The sequence below is a fragment of the Microtus pennsylvanicus genome, chromosome 9 (genome assembly GCF_037038515.1).
Source record: "Microtus pennsylvanicus isolate mMicPen1 chromosome 9, mMicPen1.hap1, whole genome shotgun sequence".
Classification (NCBI taxonomy): domain Eukaryota; kingdom Metazoa; phylum Chordata; class Mammalia; order Rodentia; family Cricetidae; genus Microtus; species Microtus pennsylvanicus.
In genome coordinates, this window is record NC_134587.1 from 98,305,499 (window position 1) to 98,318,314 (window position 12,816).

At 41.2% G+C, this 12,816-nt stretch overlaps 1 protein-coding gene across 3 annotated transcripts in view; it reads left to right on the top strand.

Moving 5' to 3' along the window:
- Palld (palladin, cytoskeletal associated protein) overlaps positions 1–12,816 on the top strand; it is a 386,115-nt gene that overhangs the window by 155,753 nt on the left and 217,546 nt on the right. For all 3 annotated transcript variants that reach the window (XM_075986846.1, XM_075986847.1, XM_075986848.1), the window contains exon 3: positions 9,979–10,157. In XM_075986846.1, coding sequence (XP_075842961.1) covers positions 9,979–10,157 — 179 coding nt within the window. The remainder of the gene's footprint in view (positions 1–9,978; positions 10,158–12,816) is intronic.

Sequence of the window (12,816 nt, forward strand, 5' to 3'; positions counted from 1 at the left end):
CTCGCGCAGTGTTTATGCGTGCCATGTCTCATTCCCAGGCTCTGTAATCCATTCCTTCCCCGCTTTGAAGGCTTGGAAGCACAGCCTGTTGGGTCATGCCGACTGATTTGTGTGCTCGCGTAGAGAAGCGGTGGGAATGAGCCGATTTTTAAGATAACAGGTGTAACTCGGAAAGTCTGTGATGGAATGACATGGGGGTTGAGAGCCTTACCCATCCTCTGCCGCACACCCTTACATTTCAAACGTATGCCAGTATATTTAAAGTACTAATTACCATTATCACAGTGTAAGAGGGGATCGTAGCGATTGCTCAGTTTTTTTGCCAAAATGTGTCTCACACTGTCCTGGTCCTTCAACGTAATTCTCAAAACACATGTTCCTCAGTCAAAGATGATTGAGAATGACACCTGCATCTTTCCCTCCTAGAGAGATTGCACATGGCACCGTTCCAGCTCTAGAAAGTCCCCGAGTAGAAATAGATGTGTAGTTTTTGTTGAATCCAGTGTTTCGTAAATCTCACTGGCCAGAGGACTTTCCAGCATCGTCTGTTATCCTGTAGCAAAACCAGTTTCTTGGGGCCCAGTGGAGGACGCACTAGTCAAATTCATTGCTCAGGATTCACAAGGTGTTAAAGTCAACCCCCAACCTGGAGACCCGCAGGATCACGGTAGCCTGAGTGGCTCCACAGCACAGACACGGTAAGAGAACTAAGGCCGCAAACACCCACACCAGGGCCTATCTACCGCGCCACTGCTGTGGAAAATATTAAGAGCAATCTAAGATTTTTAACAGCTTCTGGCAGCATAAATATTTGGTGTAGATTTAACCTGAGTATTTTTATAGTTGTTTTGTAAGGACAGCAATGAAATAACTCTGTGTTCATAATCTGCAGCCACAAAACCATCATTCATGGGCAAAACAAAATAAAATCCTTCTCCAAGTTTCATCTTATCTTAGTTGCTCCAATCCTATTGTCCTCTTGTTGTTGTTGTTGTTTGTTTGTTTGTTTTGTTTTTTATTTTTCCCCCTAAGGAGATAAAGTGAATGTTGAGGAAAAGAATTGCCAGTTACGACTTTTGAGGTTCATAATCTATCTTATCTGATTTTCCTGGGCCTTGAATTTCAAAAGGCCAGTTTGTTTATTGGTCCCTTTTGGACAGTCAGGTTAAAGTACATCTGTTGACCACATAGATTTAGCTATTGGCCTTCAAGCTAAGCAATCATGAAATTATAGCCACAGTAAATTTAAACAAGAACTCATTTCAGTCCGGTCAGCCCATAAATCTACATAGTAGAATAAACAGGGTACATCTTGTGGTTAATATGAGCACATGTGAAAAATTAAGAAATCTTTGGTGACAAGACAAAAATTACTCTATAAAAATTAATTGGTGTTTAACTGAGGTTGTACAAAACGCAGAGCTTACATGTGGCAATGGCCTAACAGCGAGTTCAGGCATAAACAAAGCCTGTGCAGGGCCTAACTTGACTTTTGGTTTTGTGGGTCTCCAGTTCATGACAGAGCCCTACCATTCCCGAAGGTGAAAGGGCCACCTGGGAATTATAAGCTGAGCTGGTTATGATTTCCTGCATCTTTCTCAGGTTTCCCATCCCCTTATTTCATTTTCATTATAATGATGTTGGAGAAGTGGTTGCTTTAACTTTCTATAGACATGGTCTTCAACAAAGCAGGTGGGGCTAAGGAGAGCTCAGTGCTTCCTGAGGTTAGCATTGATATGCCTTGGAAGGGAAATTATTTCATGAACCAATGAAGTCACAAAGAAAGAGAATTTTTAAAAAATTATCCAGAGAGACATCTTTTCCAAATAACTTTCCTTTCCCACAAACCCAAAGAAAGTGGCCTAGATGAAAACATCCACTCCCAACTGTTTTCAGAAGGTTTTATTTAGTACGCATCTTCTTGTTTCCATTAACTGGTTTCTTTGATTCTTACCACTTTGTTTAGCAGCATTGGAGAGCCTTAGTTAAGATTCTCTAGTGAAGCTTTTTGCCTTTTATGAATCAAATTTGTTTCATCTTAAAAGCCACGTGTTTAAACTGTGGCACACAAATTATTTCTGAGATGTGTAGTTGTGGTTCCATAAAATAAAAATGGTCAGAAGAAATGGCCGCTCATAAAATCGATATTTCTTGCTAAATGGTATAGGATTAGAATGGGATTACCCATCAACTCACAGCCAAGTGATGCGGTATGCAAGTTTAAAGCGGAAACCATTGGAGGTTACAACCGGGAAGTGTCTATTTCGCTTCGTTGGTGTGTTTGCTGGTTCCTCTCGTTTTATCAGTTGGTTTATCCGCATGAAAGTCAATCTTCCAAGCTCTGTTTAGGAGCATCTGAATGTTCTGAGCATTTGCTCCAACCATGACACTCTGAGCCCCAGTGCCAGTTGCCCAGAGCAAAAGGAAGACTATTTAGGGAGGTAAATGTTTAAATTGTCTTCTCCGCCCAAGAATGGGGAAGACGAGCGGTTTTCAGGGACAGCCACTTGCTCAGAAGCATCTGCAGCCCCTGACATGATTCTGCCTCTCACCCTCTCTGACCTCTACCTGAGCACAAGCCCAGAGCTGCAGAAGGATAGTATTGAGTTACAGAAAACCAGTTGTCCCCTAACCCTCACTTTGCAATGCAGAAAGTAAATAATGAAATAGGGAACTGTTCTATGTAAAACATCTTCTTAGATTTCAGTCCAACCATTTCTTGCTGTTGTCATCATATGAACCTTAGATGTTTGGCATAATTGCATTTATAGGTTAGAATGTGTGGAGGATCCTAGGTACCAAGGGATATTGTGTAGCAAAAAAGGAAACATATACATAAAAACTTCACTCAGAACCCAACACAGATAGAAAAATATTGAGTACACTTCCTATAAACCTTTAATGCTCCAGTTCTTCTTCCTCCAACGTTCCCTTGTGACTAAAAGAGACCATTGTCAATTGTGTCCCCATTATCCCCTCTTCAGAAAGTTGGTCTTGACCAAAGCCCTCTCTCCAAAGAAGGTTTTTTCATCTGTAAGTATGAATCCATAACCATTTTTTGGAAAGAATTTTGAAGGTGTCTGTATGTCCTTACAACCCAAACTTCTTAGATGCTGCGTTTTGTTTGTTTGTTTGTTTTACACCTTTAGCTGACATTCCCACTCCATTGGCCTTTAGGCAGGTTAGTAGATACCAGCAGTTCCTGGGCATTTCTCAATGGAAGCGCAGGTAAATAAGCCCCTTGGTGAACAAATAAAGAGCTGGCGGGCAAACTACTGAATAAATGAATGACCATGACTATAGAACCTAACCCTAAACACTTTATTTCCGATAATGAAAAGTTATTCTCACATCCTGTGCAGGGCCTTGGAGTCCGACAACCCCTCACCAGGTTAGCTCCTGCATTCGCACCCCTTCATTCTTTTGCAGGGGGATTTAGCACATGTACTAATTTTTCAAGGTTGGCTTCTCCAGTTCCTTTGGGCTCCCTATTGTGCACCAGCTGGGCCAGAGCTTAGAAATCAGGAAACTTTGTTAAAATACATTTATATTCAGAGTTGAAAACTTGATGAAAGGTGGGGATAAGAGCATTAAGGGAAATGGAGTTTAGCTATATTTAATTGTCCATGATCCTCTTTCTCATTACTGTAGATAAATGAGAGTCACTTGTATCTAAAAATAAAACCACAATGACTTCACAAGGTTGTTGTGAGACTAGCGTAAGTTCGTATATGCAATGAGTTCCTACCTGCAGTGAGGTCTTACATGCACAGCACACAATGTGTAATAGTCATTTGACATATATTAACTTTCCCCGTAATTTGACTATATTACTTTCAAATATTCTCATTTAAAAACAACTATATCACCACTTTGCTGCAACTACAAGATTTTACTTGTATATTTTAATGATTTTTCTTTATTTAAAGAAAATATTCAGTGTGGCCAGGCATGTTGGAGACATCTGTAACCTCAGAAACAAGGAGCCTGAGACCAGCCTGGGCTAGCAACAAAACTGTATTTCAAAAGCAGAGTAGGTGGTTCAGTGGGTAAATGTGCCTAGTGCACAACCATGAGGACCTGAGTTTGAATCTGTGCACTTGTGTGAAAAGATGGCTTAGCAGAATGCAGTTGTGAGATCCATGCTGTAGCCATGGAGACAGAAAGATCCACAAAGCTCATTGGCCAACCAGTGTAGCCAATCAGTATGCTACAGATTCAGTGAGAGACCCTGCCTCGAAAACTAGAGAGCTGTAGGGAAGATGCCCAATGTTAACCTCTAGTCTATATGAGCACGCATTTGCACAAGGACAAGGACATATATGAACACATGTACCACATACACAGGAAAAGGATTTGTGGGCTGAAGAGAACTTCTGAGTGTGGTTGAAGCTGGCAATGCCGAGACTCTAGTTTTCCAATGTGCCATCTAGTATGTTACTCACTAGATAAATGAACTCTTAGAATGCAAGTTTGGAAGAAGAAAAAAGTAGCATTTTAACCCAGTTGACTCTCGGTTAGCTGCATGTTTCCATCCAGCTCCCCCTCACCCAGTCCCCCACGTTGGCCTTACCTCATCACAAACAGAGTGGGCTTTGAAGATCCAGAGGAATGGGAGGCCATGCTCTCTAGAATGAGACCATGCTTAGGATGGCAGGCATGTGTCACTCTAAGCTTTGACTTCATGTGCTTTGTTGTCTGCCCAAACAGCTTTGCTGAAGCTTCTGATCCCTTACATCATACTGATTGATTAGTGATGTCTGCCAAAGAACGGGCGGAGGAGGGGTGGCAATGTCACTGCAGCAGCTTTCAAGGTAGTTTACTACGCCAGCATTGGTTTCCTTAAATTCCTCTAGCAAGGAAAGTTTAATGTGGGAGAAAACTTAGGAGGTCAGCATTTGGTCAACAGACCCGGCTTTCACCTCCTCTCTACATACTCAGTGTGCTGAGTCCTTGCCAGGAAGCTGTTAGAATTATGACTTTGTGCAAACTTAACTAAACAAACATGGCTATAGCACACATCCCATCTAATGTGGGTTGTCAGGACGTCAAAAATCAAAGGTTCTTTTAGCTCAGCAAAGAAGGTCATTTACGTCTGCTACAAGCTACATGAAGCCTGGACAAGGCTGGTCTCCTTTCCCGATGCACGCACGCATGCACTAACTACACTGTTTTAAGTTTATGCTTGTAAAGTACACTTCAGCTTGACTTGGTCAGAGTGCATGAACTTCTCGACATAAACATTCTAAAGCAAAATCTAGGACACTGGTATGATTTAAACTATCCACTCAGGCCTTTCATCTTTTATACACTTGTTGCTTTATTAATGCACCAGCAATGGCCTAAGTTTTGAAATGTCAGCTATTGTGAGGTCAACCTGCCAGGAACTTATAGCGGTTAGAAAGTAGTTTATTACTAGGGAGGCTGAAGTAGGAGATTTCCTAGTTAAAGGCCAGCCAGGGCAGTATAGTGAGACCCTATAGGAAAGAAGTGAGAAGGGAGAGGGGGAGATCATTTATACTTATAGTTCACAAAAGGAGAACACAACACCATGCCACAGGAAGAAGAACCAAGTCAACTCCAAGGCCAAAAGAGGACAGAGAATCTGTGGGTAGAAGCCACTGTGACAGTTTCTATAGAAAGGATGGAAATCAGCGGCAGGATGAGTTAGTGGGTTCCTAGGAACAGGCTCCTTCCCTACTTTTCAGTGTAAGCCCCATGGAAAGGTAACTGGAACAGGTGCTCTTGGTTGGCTCATTTGCATATTAAAGGCAAGCTTGCAGGCCAGTTTCAGATCTCTAGGTACTGGCTGACCCTAGGAAGGACAGTCTCTCCATAACCATAAGACTCCAGATGCCATAGCAACAGAAGCACAGAAAATAGAAGCTGTGTATAATACACTCCGCACACCAAACATTCTGCTGCTGAAGCCCAGTGAATATGCTTAAAAGACCAAGTCATAAACCCAGAAGAAACTTGCACTTAATATGATAAGAAAACACAGGAATAACTAATTTTAAAATGAGTGTAAGGGAGGGCACATGCCTGTGGCATCAGCACTTGGGAAGCAGAAAGGGGAAGATCAGGAGTTCAGGGCCAGCCTTGGAAGGGACTGAATTGAGAGAGTAAGTTGAGGCCAGCCTGGACTACAAAAGAGCCTGTCTCAAAGATCTCACCTCCTAAAAAATAGTATGTGTGTGTGTGTGTGTGTGTGTGCACATGTCTGTGTTTGTGTGTATATCACATGCCTTTAATATTAAATACTAAGTACAATAGTCTTGATGAACACAAGGGATTAAGTCCATTCTGTGGCAAAGACACACCTATCTGGCTTTGACATCTTTGATATATGAACAATATTCTTTTTAAGGTATATTTCAGGTATTGTGCATTGTGCTTGGCAGACTTTTTCTTTTAGTCTTACTTACACTTATCATTATTACCTTATAATTAGTCTTTTAAAAATACAAGTTCTCTGGAACTTAATATTCTAGAAAACCACCCTACAGTACGTGCATGGGATTTTAATAGGTATTGATGTGAATCCCAAGGTTTGTTAAATTTAGGAAATGCTAGATCAGACAACATTATAGAGGATTTTTCTGCAGGACTTCTCAGAGCATTTGACAAGAAACGTGGATAGCAAACAAATCTCGAAGGCTGAGTGAGTATAGAGTAATGTGTGACCCATGACTGTGCTGAACACTGTGGATCAAAAAGAAATTGTTCTGATTTCATTTAATTTTGCAGTCAAGAAGGAGTTATGTAAGAAAGATGGATAAGAATTAGAAGGAAAAAGAAATTAATCCAGGCATAGTAACTTAGTCCTGTTATCCTGGCACACTCAGGAGGCTGAAGCAGGAGGATCACTCTAAGTTCCAGGCCAGCCTGAGCTATTAATTAATTTATTTATTTATTCATTTATTTATTTGAGACTTCATCTAAAAAAGAATAATCATCAGAGAAAGGGAGCAAAGAGGGCATATGGTCAAAAAATATTTTAATATATTCTGAAAGTATACATTATACATATTATGAAATTACAATGTAGTATGAAATTATCCAATAAAACCCATTATTTCATATTAATAAAAAGTATTCCATTTTCTAGGTAGAAAAATGAGATATAATACATTAAACTTTGGATATTGATAGAAGAAAATAGTACAGAAGATATAAAAACATAGGAGTAAGTGCGGCTGTAGAGATGTCTCTGCGGTTTGGAGCATTTGTTGCTCTTCCAGAGGACAATTCCCCACTGTGCATGGTGGCTTACAACCATTCATGACTCCAGTTCCAGGGGATCTGACACCCTCTTCTGGCCACCATATGCACCAAGCATGCATGTGGTACACATACATACATACATGCAGGCTAAACACTCATACGTATAAAATAAAAGAATCTTTTCAAAAGTTGTAGTGATCAGTTGTCAAATAAGTCAATGATATTCAAAGGTTTGAAGGACCGATGGGAAGAGCAGAACTGTGAATGCGCCTACTTGACAGAGACCTGAGACATGAAGTACAGTGGCTTTAGGATGGAGAATCAGGACAAGTTAGCACAACTAGGGCATCTTAGATTCAGACTTAACGGTACATTCACATGGAAACACTCAGGGACCCCAATGATAGAGTAGACTTAGGAAGAGGGTCATGATTCTGTGTGTCTAACAAACTCCCAGGTAGCGCTGCAGCAAATGTCCCCAGGTCTACAATATGAGAAACTATAATTAGGCACCAATGGACATTTCCTAGAAAGTAAAGAACGTGAGTTTCAGCACTGGATAGTCAAGTGCAACTCCTTCCTGACTCCACTGTCATACAACAAACGCAGCCACAAGGAAATGTGTGATTGGATGAAAAATTAAAAGAAAAAATATCTTGACTACAAAGTTTTAGGTTATTGTCATTTTCAGTATCTTCTGATTTTCCCTTTCAGCCAACCCTAAAGTGTGAAAGGTAAGATTTGCCAGCAGCCATGCTAAAACAGGCTTACAGGCCCTCCATGTGCAGAGTTAGAGGGAGAGATTCTGCACGCACACACGTGTAGCTGTCAAAGGCCTCTTATCGAAACACATCCATCCCATGGACATCATCATTGTCTTCTTAAAGCTCCCCTACCTTCCCATTTTTGCTTTTCCCTTAATGCTGGGTTTATTTCTTTTTCCTGGAAGCCAAAACCAATTAATGCCAGAACAGATAGTCAAACTCCACAATTAGTTTCAGAGTTTATCAAACATGATTCCATACTTTTCTCATAAACAACTCTCAATAGTTGTATGTTCAGTAGAGGCTTTGTATGTTGAGCAAGCCTCTGGGGTTGTTTGTCACAAGGATTAATGCAGAAGACCAGAAAAGAATTCCAAAGAAAGGAAGGTGTGGGTTAAAATGGTCAGAGAGTAACCCTTGAGGGCTATGTAGCAGTGAGCCCCTGGAATATTGGACAGAAACAGAAGTTTATCATAAAACAAAACAATAGAAAATAAAACTAAGGGGAAAGTCACTAGGAAGCCATCAATAACAGATCAAAAAAATATGTAGATCCATATTTAATTTGAAAACCAAGTTAGTGAAGCAGATCAAAAGTTTTGAACAGATCAAAAGTTCAAGGAGTGACCAGTGGAAGAAATTCAGGAGAATTATTAGTCTGATGACAGACACGGAATTCACCATTGATCAGAAATAGAACAAGCGTGATCAATGAGAGCCAACACCACACTTAGTGCTTGTAGGTAGCAAGCTGGACCACGGCTGTAAAAAAGAGAGAAGGAAGGGGTATGACATGGCTTTAATCTGGATGAATCTCTAAGACTTCATGCAAACAGGAACAATCACACAATGCCCCAGAATTAAGAAAGACTGCCCCCAAATGATATGAGCCTCACTACATAAAATGGTAGTCGGCTCATTCTGTTCTGTTTTTTAATTCCCACAGCCATGACTGTTCTGTAAGTATCAGTGTGTGGCTTTGAGTATGGCCTCTGCGTTGGTGCTCTGAGTGTTCACAAGACCTTTGCTTCACTAACTTGGTTTTCAAATTAAATATGGACCTACATCCCATAACTCCAGATTTAAAAAAAAAATAGTCCCCCGTGTTGTCATATTTTCACAATTTTATAGACAATCAGACTCAGAGCAGATTTCTTAGTGTTATTAAGAGCTGAACTGAAAACATACTTCCAGAATCTCCGGGCGTCTTAGTTTAAACACGCATGTTTCCATGGTTCTTTAAAAATGCGTCACACTAGCAGGTTTGAGGGAAAGGTGTTTGTTGCTTTGTCTGTTTTGTTTTATGTAAAAGCAGCCAGTAGCTACTGAGTTTGAGGAGGTAGGAAAATAGAAGAAAGACCACGGGAAGGAGCCTGCGCAATCAGCCGCAGCCTCATGCCACACCATCTTGGCCTAGAACGGAAGTACCAACTGGCAAGAATGAATTACAGCTCACTTCTCTTTTTCTCTCCATTGTGGAGAGCAAAAAAGCCAGCTTGAAACTGCTGTGAAAATCAGGAATGTGAAGGCATTCGATCCTGGGCTGCTTAGTGCTCAGAAGTCTTGCTGGTCAATTCACATTGCTTTAATGACCGTATTTCCTGAGCACTGCAGATAGTTTGAACATAAAGTTTATATTCCTTTTATGTTCTTCCTTAGATAAGAGTAATAGGTAAGATTGTAATGATCATGGAAGTCCTATATTATAAAACATGCTATAAGACACTTCGGGTTTTAGTTCTTAAGATTATAATCAAAACAGTCTTTACAAGTTCAACAAGGTCACTTATTTTAAGGCTACTATACTGTGCAAGATGCTTGACAAAGAACATCTTCGTGGGGCAGGTGTGTCTAGTCATTAATTTCACGGTCTAGGTTTACCGAGCAAACATCTTCCGGCATAGCATGAGAGCCTTGCTTCGTTAGCACGCAGCCTCTGCCTTATTCTGTGCCTCACCCATCCTGCTGTCATCTGTTTGCCCTGCAGATGGTTCTGTGAAGGGAAGGAGCTGTTCAACAGTCCTGACATTCAGATCCAGGGCGACGGTGCGGAGCTACACACCTTGGTCATTGCTGAGGCCTTTGAGGACGACACAGGTCGCTACTCGTGTCTGGCTACAAACCCCAGCGGCTCAGACACCACATCCGCCGAGGTGTTCATTGAAGGCAAGTGGTGTGTGGCGGGGTGAAGTGGGAGTGGTCCCTCTGGCTGTCTTCCAAACATCCCTGCAGTCCCGTGGGTGTAATTTCCCAGGGCAAACAGTGCTGTGGTGGTGTGGGTCAAACCCAACCTCGTTTCTCCTGAACAACTCTTGAATTACGTTTCATTCTCACTTGACTGGTTCTGACACCTAGGCAGGCATCAGGTGGTTCCTTTTTATCTCTGACACATTTACCGTGAATTTATTTACGATATAAAGCCCCCAATTTAGTTCTTCTCTCCTCAAGTGAATGAAGAATGAAAATGTAATTGAAACACTGTATAGTTTAGGGAGTTATTTACTCATGGGAATTGCAAGTGTTGAGTTTTTTGAAATGTTTTCATTTTTACTAAATTTGAGCACTGTGCTTTTTTGTTGTTGTTGTTGTTGTTGTTAAGACTCCTTATTTCCAGTATTTAAGTAAGAACATGAATGAGTTGGTACGGATGATTTCAAAAACTGATGCTGTAAGAGCAGTTTGAGAGAGTGGAATAATTCTATTGTCCAGTCATTAATCATTTTTTTAAATAAAACCAAGCCTTGTGAAATTGGAAAACTTGATTACCAAAATATCATAGTTTAAATAATATTTTTGGATCAGTACCAATAGTTCTAAATAATTGGAAGTGCTTTAAGCACCACACTTCTCAGATTGCCTTTAAATCCACGATTTCATGGCTATCCCATAAATCAGTTGCTTCTTAAAATAATAGCTACAGTTTCAAACAAGCATGGAAATACTTGAGGCCTCTCCTATGTTGATCTTCAGTTTTCAGCTATTTTGTCTAATTACATTATCCGTCTTCATTGCTAAAGCTAAAGGAAACAAGGTCTGAACTCTTGTCTAGAGCTCCTTCAAGGACCAGCAAAAGCTTTAAAAGCCAACAGTAAGGCTGACTACAACCTGGTGCCTTTGCTTTTGAAAGGACTTTCCACTTTGCATGAGTGTTTGCAGGGACCTCTGGCAACCTTGTCCTCTTAAGGAAAGCAAACAGTGTGTGGCTGATGCCTATGACCTCTCTTGTAAACACGCACACACACACATGCACACATGCACACACAGGCACACACGCACACACACGGGTGCGCACACACTCACACACACGCGCAGGCACACACGCGCACACACGCGCACACACACGGGTGCACACACACTCACACACAGGCATGCAGATAAATTTCTTTAAGCTTCACTCTCAGTCCTTGGAGGTATTTCTTCGATTTTCCATTTTACAAATGAGAAACAGACGCAGAAAAGTTGAGAGGGTTCCTCCAATTTAAAGTGCCCCCTCTTAGCCACGCCACCATACTGGTAAATATTTAAAAGTGCTTCATCGGTGAAAAATTGATGACAAAGAGAATTCTTCTTTCATAATGAGTTATTAGCAAGTGTCACTAACGAGCGGGCGCTATAGTGAACTTCTGGTGGCATTTTAGAGCACAACAAGGGAACTGAAAGAAATCTGCTTGCGGGTTCTGGTCTCTGTTCGTTCCAAACTCTTTAAAATGCAATACCTCGTTTGCTTGGAGCCTTGCTAGAAATAAATTGAATTTTTTTTCCTATGTGCAATTTTCCCAGGATACTCACTATACTCTCTGGTCACCAATTTTTGTGCGTCTAGATAGTGTGTGACCTTAGGCAGATTGAAGGAGGATAAAGGAGCTGGGTAAAACAAGGAAAACAGCCAGTAAGATTCATCTTCCTAATAGCATAAACTACTACAGAAACTGGCTTAACATTGACTTGTTAAATGAGGATAAATATTAAAGTTTCAAGTGAAGTTTTCAGTATATATTTATCCCTGAGAACAATGGCATGAAATCGGAGCCAAGCACAGACACGTTCTTCGTCTCACTGAGAATCCCGGGAAGAAATGTTTGCCTTCACTAATTCCAGCACTGATTAGATGTGGGCCTTGCTAGCTCCACACGAATAAGGAGCTGCTAGAGGGCTACCAGAAGTAGAGAAGTTGTGGCGTTTTTAATATCAGCAAAATCTTTCTATGAATATTTCAAAACCTATTAGCTGGAAATTGTCTATATTCCACTGATTGGGCCCACAGAACAGCAGAGTAGGTAGGTAGGTCCACTTGCTGCCAAGCCTGACAATATGATTTTGGATCCCATATAGCAGAAGAGAAGGGAAACCCAAGAGTTTTCCCCCAACCTCCACACACGTGCTACGGCGTGTGTGCTGTCAAGGGTGTGCACAAGCACATCAATAGTGATAGCAACATTAACAACAGAATAGTAAAATTATGGGTGGATAGTGGAGGAAACAATTTTAAGAGATTAAATAATAATTGTGTGTGTGTGTGTGTTCGCGCGCGCGTGTATGTGCTGCCATGCTCACCTGTGAGTCAAAGATTCAAACCCAAGCAATCTGCCTCTTCTCCCCTGGGGCTGCTATGATTTCTGCCTAGCTCTGCTTTCACAGATTTTCAGGACAAAGTACTTTTGTTGGCCGTCCTCACTTGTATGTTTAATAACTGCTATGAAACAGGTACTGGTCCCAACCTGAAGCTCACATTAATGAATACATAGCTGTTCTGAAGCTCACACTCAAGAAGGGGGAGGAGAAGAAAGGGAGAGAGAGGGGGAAGGGGGAAGGAGGCAGGGAGGGA